Genomic DNA, 18,154 nt, shown 5'->3' with positions numbered 1-18,154 from the left:
GGATTCAAATATCAGTTTTTACGAAATAAAGATAAAAATAATGTTGAATTAAGGTATGTGCTCTGTATTTGTGGATTCAAATCTCAATTTCTACAAAATAAAAGTGTGTGTATAGACTCTACTCTTGTGGACGTCTTGCATATATGCATAATTTTTTTAAAAAAAAAATCACATTTTATTAGTTGGATAAAAAAAAAAATTAATTTTGGATGATGTTATTTTGGGAATATTTTAAGTTTTGGAAAATTAATTTTTTTGTATTATTATTAATTTTATTATTTAAAAATTTTTATTTTAACTTTCAATTTACTCAAAATTTTATATATAATGGTAATTTTGGGGAAATATGCAAAAATTAATTTTTGATGTTATAATTTAATTATTTTGATCCAAAATTTTATTTTACTTTAAATTTAAATTTATTCAAAATTATAGATAAGAGTATTTTTGGAAATTTAGAATATAGTTATAACAGTTTACTACAACATTTCTATGCATATAGCATTTATGATCTCATTACCATAATAATCTTGATAATACATCATTATTGTGAACTAAATGACCTCTAAATCTTTTCAGTGAAGCATTGCTCTTATTTATAGCTCCGTTACACTTCGTGCATTCGAATCAAAAAAGTTTATGGGAATAATGTTAAGTATAACTTTCAAATAACCAATTGTACTTTGCTTGTTTTGCATACTTAAATCAATTTTTTACATGGGTACAACCTCTGAATTATATTCATAACCTCGTAATTTAGAGAAGAATAATATAAAAATTTAGAAATTCAGACATTTTATTTTTTATTAGTTCACGGATGTTTTGAATTATCCAATTAGTCTGAATATTAATTGTTATTTTTTAAATCATAAATTACAATAATCAATTTGAGAACCAATAATATGAAATAACAAACAGTGTTAAGAATAAATAATTTATTTGTTAATGTACATTTTTTGCTTGATAAATAATATTTGGTATTGTAAATTATCTTTTAGTCCCCATCAATTGTTTGCATATAATTTTTTAAAGAAATTGCACTATTATTTTGGCAGTAAAATAGGAAAAAATCATGAATTCTCCCTCCTAGTCTCCAACTCTTTCTATTAAACGACAAATGTTCAATGTACCAACATCTCATGCTCTACTAATTTTCACTACATACAGCAACAGAAGAAAAAGACATTTGCTCATATTTAATGCATAACTTAATCATCATTAATACATAAACTTCAATACACTTCAATACAGCAGCAGCATGCAAGTCTACAACTTCTATTCATTTCTGCAATTTAAATCATAAAATCACACTTATCTTTTCATTTCCATTTCGTGGTTCAGTTCGCAGGATATTGTCCCTAACCAGAATGTCGGCGTCGTTTTGTGATTCTTTTTTTCTGTCGCCCACCAGCTGTTCATAAACAAGAATTAATCGTAAGCATATTACAAAAAAATAGCTGCATTTTGGATGCCCTGATTTCTAACTAGGTTAATTTCATCTAGAATGATGATGCATCTCTAATTAACAATCAATATTATGATAGTTGGTGAACTGACACAATAAATGGGAAAACATAGAATACCTTCATTTCCTGCTTCCCACAAAATCTCAGTATCAATTGTGCTAAGGTGTTTGTCATCAAGACGTTTCCAGGTCTTGATGGATCGAACTCCTCCCCAAGCTCCACTCCGTGTCTTCTCAAGATAGGCTGACATGACTCTCGCCCTCCTTGGCCATCCAGCCTTGCCATATGCATGGTACCCAAATCCACCGGCATAGCAGAGACGAATCCCAGTCAGCTCACCACAGAAGTCGTTAAGGTGATCATGACCTGTAAACACCGCCTTGACATTCCCAGCCTCTAGCATTGTTGTGAAGAAACCCGAGTTAACTGAGGCTGAACTGATTTCTTCTTGCTTTATTCCACTCATGTTTGATGCAGCAAAACTGCTAAACTCTGGCAAAGGAATATGGAAGTAAACAAGGCCTGGCGCGGGTTCTTTCTGTGGTTCTGGTTTACTCATGTACAAGTTCTGTGACAAGAAAATACATTCAGCAAACTGATGAAGTAATCTGAAATTTCAAAGTTCTCAGCTACTAAGGTCAATGAGATCAAGTTCCAGATATCTGGATAATCGGAATCAGATAATAAAAGCATTGCTTGATACCACTTGAGTTTTGATTCTTAGGAGTACCTGGAGATGGGAAGCAGCACTTAGAAACCACATTTGCTGTGATACCTTAACCCAACCATAGCCACCAATATCAGAAACAGTGGAGTAGTCACCACTGTCCAGAAAGTAGAGATTGAGCACAGACTTGTTGGCAAGCCCTGAGCCCTCCACCCCGGCCACTTCCAGGTTGTAATTACCAAAACCATCTACTTCGAACCCCTCTGGATTTATGCTGGAAAATGTATATGGCATGCCCACTATGTGCTGCATCAGACCTTCACGGGTCAATGTGGACTCCTGGTCATGGTTTCCGAGGATTGCAGCCCATGGGACCTTTAACGCAATTGCTGGTGCAAAAGCAGCATCCATTGATTTTGCTGGATCTGTTGCATCAAGACCAAAGATGTTGTCTCCTGCACATGCAGAACACAAGATATTTTGAAACATTCCCATCATGAGATCTCAGTCCTCCAGGAAAATTTTTGAGCTGGCAGAAGAATTCTTCAAAATAAACAAGTAATTCAACTATTTGTATGGTGGATTCATCGAAGCATTGGTGTCCAGGAAGAATCAATTATACCTAGAACCAGATAACCAGGATGCAGGTCAATTCGTGGAATTATATGAATTATACCCTCTTTCAAGCACGATACAAACTATTTAACCATCATCCAATCAGTGTCAAGCTCCAGGAAAAAAACAACTCAAACCTTCACTCTCATATCATCAATTTAATATCATGCAAAACTTGTCATTTTTTCAGGCCTTCCCCATTATTACAAATCAATTAATTGACACGATAGAAATGATGTGGCCCATAGAAGATGATCCAAACTTTTCAGTTTCACATATCATCACCTTATATCAGGAAGCAGTCAACAAAGTCCAAATACTAATACCACAAATCAATTAATTGAGACCATAGCAGTGATGTGATTTACAGAAGATGATCCAAACTTTCAGTTACACATATCATCAGCTTATATCACAAAATAGTCAACAAAGTCCAAATTTCTGAACTCTACTATTTCTCAGGTTTATCCTCACTAGAAACAACCACAATGAACCATGGAAGAACAGAACAAGAATGTCATCATTTCTGACAAGACAGGAAGGAGGCCGACATAAATGAGGCAGCGACGTCCAGCCAATAAACTCCCAACCACCCCCATTAATTTTCATTATTGCACACATATACCTTGAGTCCTAAAAATACCCATGGTTAAATACATTATTTGTATTTTATAACACTCCCACTAGACCTGCTAAATGACCTGATAATCATTAAAAATTTAACAAACTCTAACTATATTTACTTATTTGAATTTATCAGCAGCGCATAACAAGCATTACAAATTTGAGTTATTTTTGGAGTTATATCATCTTCTATTTACCAACTTGCACACATAAATATAAATAAATAAATGAATACAATTAATATAACCAAACAAGAACTTTTATGCATGAACGGCTCAATTACTACCTCATAATTGAATAAATCCATCAATTAATATTTGCATGAATATCTTGATTATTCAAGTTTCACATAAATCCCTGGCATAAATAATAATAAAAAAAAATTAAAGCTCCAGAAAAGAAGCGCAAGCCTCCTCACTTCCCGTGTTTATCTCTAGTATTTTACAGATTAAAACCCCAAAAAAAAAACCAAAAAAATCATTTTAAGTTCCTAGATTTACACATATAAAAACTTAAAAAATAAAAATAAAAATTTTAAAAGAGAAAACAACACACTGCATCCACTGCAGACTATCCCCTAAATTAACAATACACATCCAAATTAGTAAAATTACTAAAATTACTAAAAATTCTAGCAATCTGAAGTAATAAACGAGGGTTTATCCACCGAAATACAACTAAAAAATGACTGAAATCAAAAGGAATAGTTTGGAGCTCTAACCAGTGAAGACAATGAGATCAGGGTTCTCAGCCTTGACAACGCGGTAAATGAAGGCGGTGGTGTTGAGATCGGAGCAATTAGGAGCCTCCTCCGGCAACACGTCCAAGCACTTGGTTTTCAAGCCGTCGGCGTAGTGCATGTCAGCGATCTGGAGGATCTTGAACTCTCCCCTCTTTCCGCTGAACCTCAACACCGGCTTCTCCGATCCAGACGCCGACGATGCTTCTCCATTGATGGCGGCGAGAAGGAGGATGAGAAGGAGCTCGGCGGCGAGGGAGGACGATGACCAGGGTTTGAGCTCCATTTGACTCCGAGTCTCCTCAGTGAAACCATTTCTCTTATTTATAGCTCGATTTCATTTCGCGCATTCAAATTAGAGAAGCTTTGGGAATAATGTTAAGCATAATTTTCATATAGACCCTTGTAATTTATCTTATATGGAATGGTTTCTTAAATTGATTTTTTACAAATATAGATCTTGAATATATATATATATATATATTTTTTAATAAAGTGAATAAATTACGGTTTCATGCAAAATATAAGAAACACAAAAAATTATAAAAATACCGAAAACTAAAATCAGGTCACCAGAAATGTAACTCAGCAAGAATAAAATAAGGGAATAACTATATATTTATAACCTTAGAATTTTGAGAAAAAAAAAAAAAAAATTTTAGAAATTCAGCGATTTATTGTTTATTAGTTCATGGATGTTTTGAAATACTGAATTTTAATTGATTTTTTTAAATCATTAAATTACAATCATCCATTTGAGATTCAATAATATGAATAACATATAATATTAAGCATAAAAGAATGAAATACAAATTCACCTCTTGTGTGATGGTAGTTTTTTTATATTTTCATTCTGATAAATAATCTATATTTTCTAAATTATTTTTTAGACCCTGTCATTTTTCTTTTTGAAATTTCACTATTATTTTGGTAGTAAAATAGGATGAAATCATAAATTTTAGAAGGAAAAAAAAAAAAACCTTACTGGCAACCCCATCCAACTCTTTCACTCAAACAACACAAGTTCAATACACCAAGGTCTCCATCTCTATTAATTTTCACTACATACAGCAAAAGAAGAAGAAGTCCTTTGCTCATGGTTAATACATAACTCCAATGCAGTAGAAGCAGCATACAATCACCAGCTTCTATCCATTTCTGCAATCAATGAGATTAAATTACGCCTATCTTTTCATTTCCATCTAGTGGATTAAGTTGCAGGATATTGTCTTTAGCCAGAACCTCAGCGTCTGCCGTGATTCTTGTTTCCCGTCGCCCTTCAGCTGTTCATAAACAAGCATAACTTGGAAGCATTTTAGAAAAATAGTAGCTGCATTTTGGATGCACTGACAATTTTAGTCTGAGACACTGATTTATAAGTTATAGCATCTCCAACAATCAAACATTATGATTGTTGGTAGTAGAACTGAGACAATAAATGGGAAAACATAGCATACCTTCATTTCCTCTTTCCCAAGGATCTCAGTATCAATAGTGCTAAGGTTTTTGTCGTCAAGACGTTTCCATGTCTTGATGGATTGAACTCCTCCCCAAGAACCACTTCGTGTCTTCTCAAGATAGGCCGACACAACTCTCGCCCTCCTTGGCCATCCAGCCTTACCATATGCATGGTACCCAAATCCACCAGCGTAGCAGAGATGAATTCTATGAAGCTCACCACAAAAGTCATTAATGTGATCATGACCTGTAAACACCGCCTTGACATCCCCAGCCTCCAGCATTGTTGTGAAGAAACCCGAATTAACTGAGGCCGAACTGATTCCTTCTTGCTTTACTCCACTTATTTTTAATGTGTCCAAACTGCTAAACTCTGGCAATGGAATGTGGAAGTAAACGAGGCCTGGTGCGGGTTCCTTCTGTGGTTCTGGTTTACTCATGTACAAGTTCTGTGACAAGGAAATAAATTCAGCAAACCAATCAAGTAATCAGAAATTTCAAAGTTACCAACTACTAAGATCAATAAGATCAAGTTCCAGATATCTGAATCATCTGAATCAGATTATTAAAAAAAAAGTGTTTCTTTATACCACTTGAATTTACCTGGAGATGGGAAGAAACATTTAGAAACCACATTTGCTGTGACACCTTGATCCAACCATAGCCACGGATTTTTGATACAGTGGAGTAGTCACCACTGTCGAGAAAGTATAGATTGAGCACAGACTTGTTGGCAAGCCCTGAGCCCTCCACCCCGGCCACCTCCAGGTTGTAGTTACCAAAACCATCTATTTCTAATCCATCTGGATTTATGCTGGACAATGTATATGCCATGCCCACTATATGCTGCATCAGACCTTCACGGTTCAATGTGGGATTCTCCTGGTCATGGTTTCCAAGGACTGCAGCCCATGGGACCTTTAACGCAATTGCTGGCGCAAATGCAGCATCTACTGATTTTGCAGCGTCTGTTGCATCACGACCAAAGATGTTGTCTCCTGCACAGACAGAACACAAGATAATTTAAACCATTCCCATCCTGAGATCTCATTCCACCGGAAAAAAGTTCAAGTTAGCAGAGAAATTCTTCATAATTAACATTCAACTCAAAGTATTGGTGTTCAGCCAAGAATCAATTCTATCTAAAACAAGATAACCAGGATGCATGCTCATGCTTGGAATTATATGAATAATAGAAATTAAGATATAAATTATCAAGTTTATTTGTTAGTAATTTTCATTCCATTGCTCACTCGCCATCTCTCAAGCACAATCACAAATTGGTTAACCATCACCCAATAAGTGTCAGGCTTCAGGAGAAAAGATTCAAACCTTCATTCTCATATCATCAATTCAGTGCTAGGCAAAACTTGGTCATTTTCTCACGGCCTTCCTAAATTACCACAAATCAATTAATTGAGATCATAGCAGTGATGTGGTCCATAGAAGATGATCCAAACTCTCAGTTTGACATATCTTCAGCTAATATCATGAAGTAGTCGGCAAAGTCCAAATTTTTAAACTCTTTTATTTCTCCGGTTTGTCCTCACTTGATATAAACCACAATGAACCATTAAAGAAACAGAACAAGAATGTCATCATGTCTAACAAGACAGGAAGGACAGCAATATAAATGAGGCAGTGATGTGCAGCTAATAAACTCTCAACCAATGCATTAATTTTCATTTTTAATTGCATGCATATACCTCGAGTCCTAAAAATATGCATGTTTATATGCATTCCTTTCATCTATTCACACTCTCACCAGATCTGCTAAATAACCTGATAATCATTAACATTTGACAAACTCAAAATATATTTACTTATTTGAATTCATTCAGAGACGTGTAACATGCATTTCAAATTTGAGGAATTTTTGAAGTTTTTATCATCTTCTATCCACCCACCAGCACACAAAAATAAATAAATAAATAGAATATAAGCAAACAAGAGTTTTTAATGCATGTACGGCCCAATTCACAACGGCATCAGATTTTAAAAAAAAAAATTTGGATAAACCATAATTTATTAATATGAAAAAAACACACTTTGTTAATTGTTAAGACTGGGAAACAAAACATCTACAAGAAGTGGAAAGGAGAGACATTAACACAGCTAAAAGGCAACATATAAGAAATAAATTAAAATTGCTGAAAAGAAACACAAGCCTCTGTAATTCCTCAACTTATCTTTAGAATTTTACATATTTAAACCCAAAAAAAATAATAAAAATATCATTTTTTAAGCTCCTAGATTTACACAACACTTAAAAAATCAAATTTTTAAAAGAAAAAGGAGCACATTGCATCCAGCTTCAAACCATAGATTACTGAAATTACAACAATCTGAAGTAATAAACGAGTGATTATCCACCAAAATACAGCTACAATAGAACTGAAATAAAAAAGGAATATATAAATTGGAGCTCTAACCCGTGAAGACGATGAGATCGGGGTTCTCAGCCTTGACAACGCGGTAAATGAAGGCGGTGGTGTTGAGATCAGAGCAATTGGGAGCCTCCTCGGGCAAAACATCCAAGCACTTCGTTTTCCGGCCGTCAGCGAAGTGCATATCAGCGATCTGGAGGATCTTGAACTCGCCCCTCTTTCCGCTGAACCTCAACACCGGCCTCTCCGATCCAGACACCGCCGGCGATGCTTCTCCATTGATAGCGGGGAGAAGGTGGAGTAGGAGGAGCGCGGTGGAGAGGGAGGAGGAGAATGACCAGCGTTGGAGCTCCATTTGCTCTTATTTAAATTGCTCCCAAATATTTCCTCTTCCCGGCTCTTCTTTTGAGGGTACATTTGTCCGTTCCTTATTGGTTGGGTATTTTATTTATTTATTTATTTATTTATTATTAGACGGAATATATATAAGGTTTAATTGCTGCACAGGTCCCTATAATTATGTATTTTATGTTTTTTTTAGTGCTTACAATATTTTTAGGTACAATTAAATCCTCATATTCAGTCGATTTAGGTCGTTTTGGTCCGTGATATAGATGGACAAGTGTAAATTGCAATGACTTAATTATACCTAAAAATTATTACCGTAGACTAGAACAACTCAATTTGACTAAATATGAAGACTTAATTGTACCTAAAAATATTAAAAGGACTAAAAAAATAGAAAGTACATAATTATAAAGACATGTATGATAATTAAACCTATATATAAATATTTTGTCATCATTGTTTAGCCTCAAAACACTTTACTCTTATATAAGTAACGGTTTAACTCGGTTGATAAAAATAAGTGTTGGTTGAGTGTTTGATATTTTTTTTTTCTTAAATCCCATACTTGCATATCATCAAAATTATATATAGTGTTAAGAATAAATTATTATTATTATTATTATTATTATTATTATTTATAAAGTGGACAAATTATGTATATGTAGGCATGAAGCTAATAATAACTTAACGCACATCAGGCACATATACACTCATTCAACAGAAATTAAGGGGCCGTTTGGTTTCCGGATTGGGAATGGAAAGGAGTGGGAGAGTAATGGAAATGAGGAGGAGTGAAGGAGGATTGGGAATGAAGAGTGTGTTTGGTTGGTAAGGTATAAGGGAGTAGTTTATTGGGAATGGGAAAAGTTAAAAAAGAGAAATATGGTAAAATGACCATTATACCCTTTATAGGATTAAATAGAATTATATATAAATAACATATTTAAGTTAAATAATACTTATTTTTAAATAATAAAATATTTCAAATATTGTTTTACTTCCATTATCATAGTTAAATATTTGAATTAAATATTTTATTTTATCAATTATTTATTATTAAAATTAAGATTAAAACGTAGAAAATAGAAAATAGAATGTCAATATTTTTTAACTATATTTTGTAAGCATTGTTATTTCTTTTATCATAATTAAAAATTTAAATTAAATTTTTAAGTTTAACAATTATTTATTATTAATTTTAATAACAATATATAGGTGGTTGTGAAATATTTAAGTTTAATTGTTATTTATAACTAAATTTACTTATTTATCTCTTTATTATTTGAATCAGTTATTATTTTCAACATTACACATTCAACATATTAACACATTCATCATGATTGTACGTTTTTTTGTCAAAATAGAAGAAACATATATATATATATATATCTTTTTTTACTTGATGAATATATACATATATATATATATATATATATAAAGTAATAGAATTAAAAATAAAATTTACTTGCTTATTTGAGCATTAAAAAACCATTTAATTAGATGCAGTGAAACCAGAAGTTGGAGATAAAAACCAGGAGAAGAAGACTTCACGTGGGCAAAATTACTTTTTGGGGGCAAACTTGACATTTCACCATCAAGTCTTCAACAAAGAATGAGACTCCTCTCAAATTCAGGGGCATTGTCATTACTTGTGTACTGGTTATTTTCTCCTCCCTCACACCCTTCTCACTTCTATACCTGCACACACAAATAAGGGATTAAAGCTCATCAAGGCTTCATTCCCACTCCAAGCCTGCACACCAAACGGCCCCTAAGGTTTTTTTTTTTCCGGCAGAACATGAACTTTTGTACAAGATGGTTCACTTTTTTAATCATCTTTTGAGTTCCAATTAATTATTTTTATATTATTTTTTTAAAATTTCACTATTATTTCGTAGTAAAATAAGATGGAACATGGGAAAGAGAATAACATGAACTTTTGTACAAGATGGTTCACTGTTTATCTTTTCCTTTCTAATGCACGTGGTTTTATCCACCTTTTCAAAAACATGGGAAAGAGAATAACAACTCCCTCCAAATGTTTTAATATCAAACAAGGGTCGTGAAATTGATCATATTTCTACAACATCTTTGTGTTTTAAAGTTTTACTTTTAAATTCAAATAAAATGATACAATTACCCCTTTGTCATATTGCTCGAGAGGCACTTTGGGCGTGATGAGGGTGAGCTAAACCTATACTTATTCAAAGACCAAGCTACTCGTTCAAATCCGAAAGCCCACCCAAAAATTAAGAGAGGTTGGACAAATATTTAAAATGGCTTTGGATGAAGAAGGAGCACATTTTAAAAATAAACTTGGTTTAGTTTTTATTGTTAAAAGCCCGATCTAGCTCAATCCGATCCAAATTATGATATATTTATTAATTAGTTTTGTATATATATAAAAAATGGTTTGAATTGTTATTGATTATTTATTAATTAGTTTTGTATATACTTATTTAATATATATTTATTGTTGATTGCCATTGATTATAATGATTTGAATTTTAATTGTTGTAATTGAATAAAGATGTGCATTTGTTATTTAAATTTTTAAGTATTTTGTAGAATAATATTGAGTCATATTCACATAATAATAATAATATTATTATTATTATTATTTATATATTATTTGATAAAAAAACCTTATTTGGATGGGCTTAGGCGGGCTTTGGTTAGAGGTCATTAAATTTGGGCAAGTTCTAGCAAGGGTTAAAGCCCATATATTTTAAGCCTGGTTGGGCTTGGACAAATTTGAATTTTAATAATTATGGATTCAGCCCGGCCTGGTCCATGGATAAGTCTAAGCTCAACCCCTTGGGCATCATGCTCATGCCTAGATGCAAACATAAAGGGTTGTTTGACTTTTAAAATATTTTCCAACGTGACAATGATCGAGTAGAAAACAATTAAAAAAATGATTGTAGGTATGAATATGAGTGATTAATTATTATAGAGTTATAGTTCATGATATAATTTTTGGTACATGTGATAGTTTGTTATTGCCCTACATATTAACCCACCTCATATAATAAAATTTTAAATTCTTTAAATAATTAGCACACCACTGTATTTATATATTTCTTTAACAACCCCTTCATAGGATGGCATTTATCATCTTTTTTAAAAAAATTAAAAATTACAAAAAAGTTAGCAGAACCAATTGGAAAGTCGGTGGTGATTTTTCTAAATTTTACTAATCATTCTTAAATAAGAATTATAAAAATAAATTAAACTAAAAAAAATAAAAATATATAAAATAAGTAAAATGGAAACATCCCTAAATCTCTATAAACTCTAACCAAAAACACTTTCTATCCTACATTCCTAAAATTCATGGATAGAACAGAGAAAGAAGACTTGGTCTCTTAATTGTCCACCGTTCTTTTCATTCATCCAAAATTAGAACACATTTCATAGGTTCAAAATCAATGCACTAACCTCTATATAATCATCTTAAAGAAATTCATAATAGAAATAAGACATTCATAGCTCTCTAATTCTTTAGAACTCTCCTCTCAATCATCTCTTCATCCTTTGCCAGTTACCATGGGAGGCTGTGCAAGCAAACCCAAGGACCTGGCTGACAATGAACCCGAGTTACTTCCCTCCGAAAACTCGGCCCTTGTCGAGGTGATCTTTAATCTATATCGACATCTCTCATCTTTTTAAATTTAATATAAAAAAATATGTGAACTAGTTTGGTATTAAAAAAAATAAATTAGAAAGAGTTAGTATTTCATTCTCTTTTCAATTAAAAAATATTTTGAATCTGGTGATTTATCTACATTTTTTAATAAAATAAAATAAAATAAATAATACAATGAAGCTATGATAAAAAGATGAAAATTATGTAAGTAAAATGATATTTGATGTTATATTTCTTGAAATATATTTTAAATTAAAAAATTAACATTATCTTGAATTTATACTTGTAATAATAATTTTTTTTTTCAAATTACATGCATTATTTTGATGAAAACAAATGCATTATTTTGATGAAAACAATTACATACTTATGTATAATATCATGAGATTTAAAAGGTATAATATCAAAACCCAATACTACTATCATTGGGGGTGTGAAATCTCCATACTATGGATTTATTTGAAAGACCGAATGAAATCAATATAACTTATAATCAATTTAAAACCTATATTAAATATATTTCAAGATATTATTATGTTGAAATAACTATAACAATTTGAGGTGCCACCGTTATACATAGTTTTTTTTTTTGAAATAAATGTGGATAAACCACAACTTTATTGAATAAAAAGAGACAGTGATTTTTTTTTTTTTTGCCAGTGATTTTTTTCTTTTGCCCGTGATTGTTTTTAAATTTAAATTCTCTATCCAAAAAACAAATTAATTATTTTTAATTAATTTATTTATTTATTATTGCTTATCATTGTTCATTATTTCTTTCCATAGGCTTTGGATGAAGTGAAGGAGAATAATGTGGAGGAGAAGAAGGATGATTTGAAGGTTGAGAGTGAGGAACCAAATGCACAAGCTAGTGATGAAAACAAAGATGAGGAGGTTAGTGAAGAAGTGGCCTTGGTTAAAGAGGATGAAGAGAAGGAGGAGAAAGATGTCAAGTCCGAAATCACATTGCTTGATGAGAAAATACAAGAGAGTTAAGAGAGCTTCATGAATTGTTTATTGTTGTTGTTTTCCTCTTTGATTAATGTTGCTAATTAAAAGTTTTACAAAAATAATGATTTTAGACTTTGGAATGTCATCAATGACTAAAATATTCCAATTGTTTTTTTCCCCCTAAAATATTAATTTAATGCTAAGTTCTGAAATGGAAACGAACTACTCTTGTTACTCTTTTTATGGGCGCCTTTAAATATCAATAATAGAACAAATTAAGTTCATATGAGCTTTCAAACCACACATAATAGGAAGGTTGTCTAGTAGCCTGGCAAGTGGACCATATATAATAGTTAGCATTTTTCATCTTAGTTGTTGCCCCACAAGACAAGCCAAGTTGGCTCCATTTGCTTACAAATTGAATCCCTCATTGAATTATTATTGGATTTTTGTGATTGAAGGCGTGATTTGTGGTTCTATTTTTTCCAACTATTTGTCCTTCAATATTTGACCTTGCCATATACCAACCATTCCAGTTTCCACATTGAAATTCCAAACAAGAAAACAAGACTCAATCACACAAGATGAAATTTACATGGGAAAAAGCTTTGATATGAAGGGAAAAAAAAACAATCACGTGACACAAATCCACTAAATAAAATCAGGGTTTAATACAAGTCATCTCTCTCAAATCATAAATTAATGGTTTGATAATACAACATCCTCTTCTTGTGCAAGTCACATTAATCACCATAGATGCACCTCTGACCAAATATAGAGAAATAACAATTGAAACTGTTGATGTTGAGGAGAAAAGACCACTATTCAAAAATATATATATATATATATATATCAAAACATTTATCAACTGATGAACTCAATTAGCAAACATTTGCAAGTACTCCAACAAACACACAAGACCAAAGAGAAAGACAAAAGTACATCCATCCATGCATGCATGCATGAACTAATAATATATTAAGCATAATGATCACTAGATTATTAATAAGTAGGAGAACCCATATGATTAACAAGAGCAAGAGCATTACTAGTAGTATGCACCACCTCCACCACCTTCTTATTAATCCCAACCCTAACAAGCACAGCTCCATTATTCTTATTATTCATGCTCTTCAATCCATCCATGCACGTACTCTCATCAGTCAACGCTGCACTCACCCACGTCTGAACGTTGCTAACACACCATGCAAACTCTCTCTTCCCAACTTTTCCCAATATCTTTTCCATCTCCTTCACTGAGTTCCTTAACTTATCTACACTGTCCTTCATTGTCTCCACACAGTCTTTGACGGCGCCGGCGTCACGGGAGCTCAGTGACTTGGAGGAGTTGGCGGAGAGACGGGAGACAAAGGCTGAGGCAGCGCTGGCACGGTCGGCGCTGACGGAGATGGCGGCGTGGGCGAGTTGACGTGGGTCATGGCGCACAGTGGCTGAGTAGGATGAGAGGGAGTTGATGCAGAGTGATGGGTAGAGTGTGACGTTGCATGATGTGCGGATGAAGTCTGTGGTGGTGGTGGTGGTAGTGGTGGGCTTGCCGGAGATGGTGATGAGCTCGCCGGAGAAGATGAAGGTGGAGATGGAGATGAAGATGAAGATGAGGGAATGGTTGATGGAGTTCATGGTTTGGTTGGACTTTGAAGGATTGAGAGAGTTTGAGTGGGTCGTTTGGTTTCTTTATAGGGATTAAAAGATGACCACTTTGGAAAAAGTCTGAATTTTTTAAGTTTATTTATTTATTTCCATTATATATATAATATTAATGTGGACCTTCACATTAAAAAGATGATGACTTCGCTTGCCAAATGAGAACCGAGAAGAATTAATTTCTTCCTGTAATATTAGTTAAGAATTTATTTAATTTATAAAAAAATATTTATATGTATAAATATTAATTATTGAAAATTATTTGAAAATCTTGTGAATGAAATAATGATTTTTTTATTATTATATGAGTGGTGATCACTTGTTATTTTTAAAATAGATGTTTTAAAAAAATATATAAAAAAATAGACAAGTGATATATATATATAAGCAAAACTAGATTAATTTGTTTAGGGGGTATTGGTAAGAGTAATCTTTAATTGTGGTCAAGTTTATTTGGTATTGGAAAAATTAAGTTGAACGGCTTGACCAAAGAGTCAATGCCATTAAAATTTATTCAAAGGAACATTTTTTTTGGGTTATTTGACATATTAAAACCTAGAGTTTAATATATGACCGAGAGGTCCGAGAATTGATCTATATATATATATATAATATTAATAAATAAATATAGACACACTAACAAATAACAATTATAATATCAAAGAGAAGTATTTAATTAATTAATTAATTACTTCTTTTTAAGGCCAAAGTTGGGTGCATTTCAATGGTAATGATGTGGGGCTATCTAGAGAAAAAGCCTCATAAGTCACAAGTCACAAGTCACAAGTCACTAGTCTTAAGTCACCCCACAAACCCCAAAGAAGGAGTAACGAAGCTAATAAATGTGCATTAAAAATCCAAATGGTGGAGAAGAAGATGATTGATTTCTTCAAAACTAAGGTTATATGTTACTTTAGAAAATCAAATTAATTTCCTTTAAATATAAAATTAAAAATAAACAAATAGTAATATACATATATACATATATATATATACCATCCTTTAAAAGATAATTGTTACCCAGTCTCCTTTCAACATAAAATTTGAGAGCTCAAATACAGCCCATGATTTGTTTTTGTTTATCTCAATTTATATATACTAATATACATATATATATATAGGAAATGTCAAAAGTGATAATTGAGATGTCTCCTTATTTTATTCTTAAAATGTGCGACTCACTCTTGTAATTATATTATTATTATTATTATTAACTTGATTATTTGTAATTTACAATAAAATATAAAATAAAAATTTAGCCTGCATTTGTGTCCATTGGATCTTGGCCCAACACTTGAGCCGCCAAAAGGGGCCTCGCTTACCTTCTTATTCTAACTTCTAAAATGTGATTTTATTAATTTAAATAAATTTTTAAGGAAAATAATTACACCATTTGCATTAAAATAAAATAAATATGCTCACTCGCATGGACAAAATATGAACAATAATTCCAAAGTTTCAAATTCCCTTCCTCTATTTATATAATTAAAAAAAAAAGTCATTTCATATAAAAAAATAATGGAGTTTTCATAGATAGATATGTTTAAAAAAACCCATTAATGTAAACATGAAAAAATAGCATGCCATTAATAAAAAACAGTAAGGTATCATGCATGCCTTTCTCTAAAGCTTCAACTCAAAATTCATTATTGTTATCCACAATGCATAACTCCCATGCCAATTAAAGTTAAGTTCATGAGATAGATCAAGGCATGAATGAAGCTACACCATTAACTAGTTGACCAAAATAGAACAATAAAAGCATGAAGTGCTTAACAGCCTGCATGGAATTATGTTTAGTTTTCCAATTATAGATTAATTTAAATAATTAATCACTAATGAAGAGTGGGGGATGATGTAAGGGTGATGAACTGCTTAAGTAAGCGACCAACTAGTGGAATATTGTGAGTGAAAAAATACAAAAAAAAGTTTAGAAAGCTTGAGTAGATTACATTTGCAAAAGTCTCTTCTTCTTTATGTTAACAAATCATCAACCATCTCCATCACTTAAGACTCCAAAAAATAAAAATAAAATTAAGAAAAAAAAATAAAAATAAAGAAAAAAATTACACACACAAACACACATAATGTTTTGTCTTTGTGGTTCATATGTTGCTTTCATTCTAGTGCGTGCGTGTCATTGATTAACTTTGTGTTCTTCTTTTTGTTATATAAATTAAGCCATGTTTGGTTGATAAGAAGATATGTAGATATAGAGAAAGAATAATAAGAACAAGAAGAAGGAGGAGAATTAAGAGAGAATGGGAAGGCAACCATGTTGTGATAAGTTGGGAGTGAAGAAAGGGCCATGGACAGCAGAGGAAGATAAGAAGTTGATAAATTTTATATTGAACAATGGGCAGTGTTGTTGGAGGGCAGTGCCGAAGCTCGCCGGACTTTCAAGATGCGGTAAGAGTTGTCGTCTCCGGTGGACTAACTATCTTCGGCCGGACCTTAAAAGAGGCCTATTTACTGACTCCGAAGAACAACTTGTTATCGATCTTCATGCTCGTCTTGGCAACAGGTGTTTATTTTTATTTTATATTTTTAAATATGATGAGAGACTCAAATTTATATATTTTATTATACGTTAAGTTAAATAGCATGAGAAACTCAAGCTTATTTATTTATATTTAATATTGTAGATGGTCTAAGATTGCGGCAAAATTACCCGGGAGGACAGATAATGAGATAAAAAATCACTGGAATACACACATCAAGAAGAAGTTAATGAAGATGGGGATTGATCCTGTGACTCATGAACCACTCCATGAGAAGAAAGATGGTAAAGAAGAGAGAGTTGAAGTGAAGTTAGAGGAGGAAAAAGAGAAGAAAAGACTAGAGAATTCAAGTATGAATGATGAGAACTTGATGGAAAGCTTTTTGTGGGGAAGTAATGATAATTATAATAGTAATAATGTTGATGTCATTGGTGAATCAATGTGGAGTTTTCCAAACAATGAATTGGAGGACTTTAATAGTGTGATTGGAATGTCTCCATTGGAGGAAACTTGTGAATGGTTGTTTGATTATCAAGGCTTTGGAGTGTTGGGAGATGGATTAGGAATTTGAATTAAAACAAAAAAAAAACAAAAAAAAAAAAAGTGGTGGAAAAAGTATTTATATAATAAAAAGGGTGGTGAGGTTTATGTATTTTACAGTAATTTATGAAGTTGAAGTGTTTATAATGTGTTATTAATTAATGACAAACAACAACATTACCATGTTTGTAGTCTTTGTGTGTTTTAGTGGAGAAAAAGAAAACAAGCCAGAAGTGTTTGTAATTTTATTTTATTTTTAACTTGAAAATGAATAATATTTTTGTTATTTTTATAAATGTGATAAGCGATCCTGATGCTAAAGACTTTCATAGTGGAGCTAATATTACTGAGGCATGAATCTTCTGACAAATAATATTTTTTTTGTCATATTCTTTATATATTTTTTTATCGTTATATTTATATTTATATTTTTTTTATTATGCTTTCATAATGAAGCAGCTAGGAGTTATAGTTTAACTTTATTTTTAATAATGACATTAATATAATATAATTAATCATTGTCACATATTTCAATTTTGCAGCA

At 32.1% G+C, this 18,154-nt stretch overlaps 4 protein-coding genes across 4 annotated transcripts; 1 reads left to right on the top strand and 3 right to left on the bottom strand.

The window, feature by feature from the left end:
* Positions 1-1,075: 1,075 nt before the first annotated feature.
* Positions 1,076-4,459, bottom strand: LOC120260109 (probable inactive purple acid phosphatase 29). Its single transcript, XM_039267552.1, has 4 exons — positions 4,094-4,459; positions 2,197-2,588; positions 1,584-2,034; positions 1,076-1,411 (listed from the first exon to the last, which is right to left on the bottom strand). Exons 1-4 carry the CDS (start codon positions 4,395-4,397, stop codon positions 1,359-1,361), a joined length of 1,200 nt encoding a protein of 399 aa, XP_039123486.1. The 5' UTR covers positions 4,398-4,459; the 3' UTR covers positions 1,076-1,358.
* Positions 4,460-5,101: 642 nt separating this feature from the next.
* On the bottom strand, positions 5,102-8,319 carry LOC120260101 (probable inactive purple acid phosphatase 29). The gene is made up of 4 exons (XM_039267543.1): positions 8,002-8,319; positions 6,173-6,567; positions 5,569-6,018; positions 5,102-5,394 (listed from the first exon to the last, which is right to left on the bottom strand). The coding sequence occupies exons 1-4, from the start codon at positions 8,309-8,311 to the stop codon at positions 5,314-5,316; spliced, it is 1,236 nt and encodes a 411-aa protein (XP_039123477.1). The 5' UTR covers positions 8,312-8,319; the 3' UTR covers positions 5,102-5,313.
* A 5,433-nt stretch (positions 8,320-13,752) lies between these two features.
* LOC120263694 (21 kDa protein-like) lies at positions 13,753-14,565 on the bottom strand. The gene has a single exon (XM_039271663.1). The coding sequence runs from the start codon at positions 14,543-14,545 to the stop codon at positions 13,907-13,909; it is 639 nt and encodes a 212-aa protein (XP_039127597.1). The 5' UTR covers positions 14,546-14,565; the 3' UTR covers positions 13,753-13,906.
* A 2,222-nt stretch (positions 14,566-16,787) lies between these two features.
* On the top strand, positions 16,788-17,665 carry LOC120259925 (MYB-like transcription factor ODO1). Its single transcript, XM_039267385.1, has 2 exons — positions 16,788-17,093; positions 17,215-17,665. The coding sequence occupies exons 1-2, from the start codon at positions 16,831-16,833 to the stop codon at positions 17,639-17,641; spliced, it is 690 nt and encodes a 229-aa protein (XP_039123319.1). The 5' UTR covers positions 16,788-16,830; the 3' UTR covers positions 17,642-17,665.
* Positions 17,666-18,154: the final 489 nt, after the last annotated feature.

This window comes from Dioscorea cayenensis, chromosome 1 (assembly GCF_009730915.1).
Source record: "Dioscorea cayenensis subsp. rotundata cultivar TDr96_F1 chromosome 1, TDr96_F1_v2_PseudoChromosome.rev07_lg8_w22 25.fasta, whole genome shotgun sequence".
NCBI classification, from domain to species: domain Eukaryota; kingdom Viridiplantae; phylum Streptophyta; class Magnoliopsida; order Dioscoreales; family Dioscoreaceae; genus Dioscorea; species Dioscorea cayenensis.
The sequence above is the reverse complement of the archived record's forward strand: the minus strand, read 5'-3'. Positions and strand labels throughout refer to the sequence as shown.

Coding starts and splice junctions, on each gene's coding strand:
- LOC120260109 (XM_039267552.1), bottom strand. CDS start 4,397: ATGGAGCTCAAACCCTGGTCATCGTCCTCCCTCGCCGCCGAGCTCCTT. Junction 2,589..4,093: donor TGATCTCATTGTCTTCACTG/GTTAGAGCTCCA, acceptor CTGCATGTGCAG/GAGACAACATCTTTGGTCTT. Junction 2,035..2,196: donor GTGCTGCTTCCCATCTCCAG/GTACTCCTAAGA, acceptor TTCTTGTCACAG/AACTTGTACATGAGTAAACC.
- LOC120260101 (XM_039267543.1), bottom strand. CDS start 8,311: ATGGAGCTCCAACGCTGGTCATTCTCCTCCTCCCTCTCCACCGCGCTC. Junction 6,019..6,172: donor ATGTTTCTTCCCATCTCCAG/GTAAATTCAAGT, acceptor TCCTTGTCACAG/AACTTGTACATGAGTAAACC. Junction 5,395..5,568: donor TTGGGAAAGAGGAAATGAAG/GTATGCTATGTT, acceptor GTTTATGAACAG/CTGAAGGGCGACGGGAAACA.
- LOC120259925 (XM_039267385.1), top strand. CDS start 16,831: ATGGGAAGGCAACCATGTTGTGATAAGTTGGGAGTGAAGAAAGGGCCA. Junction 17,094..17,214: donor CATGCTCGTCTTGGCAACAG/GTGTTTATTTTT, acceptor TTAATATTGTAG/ATGGTCTAAGATTGCGGCAA.
- LOC120263694 (XM_039271663.1), bottom strand. CDS start 14,545: ATGAACTCCATCAACCATTCCCTCATCTTCATCTTCATCTCCATCTCC.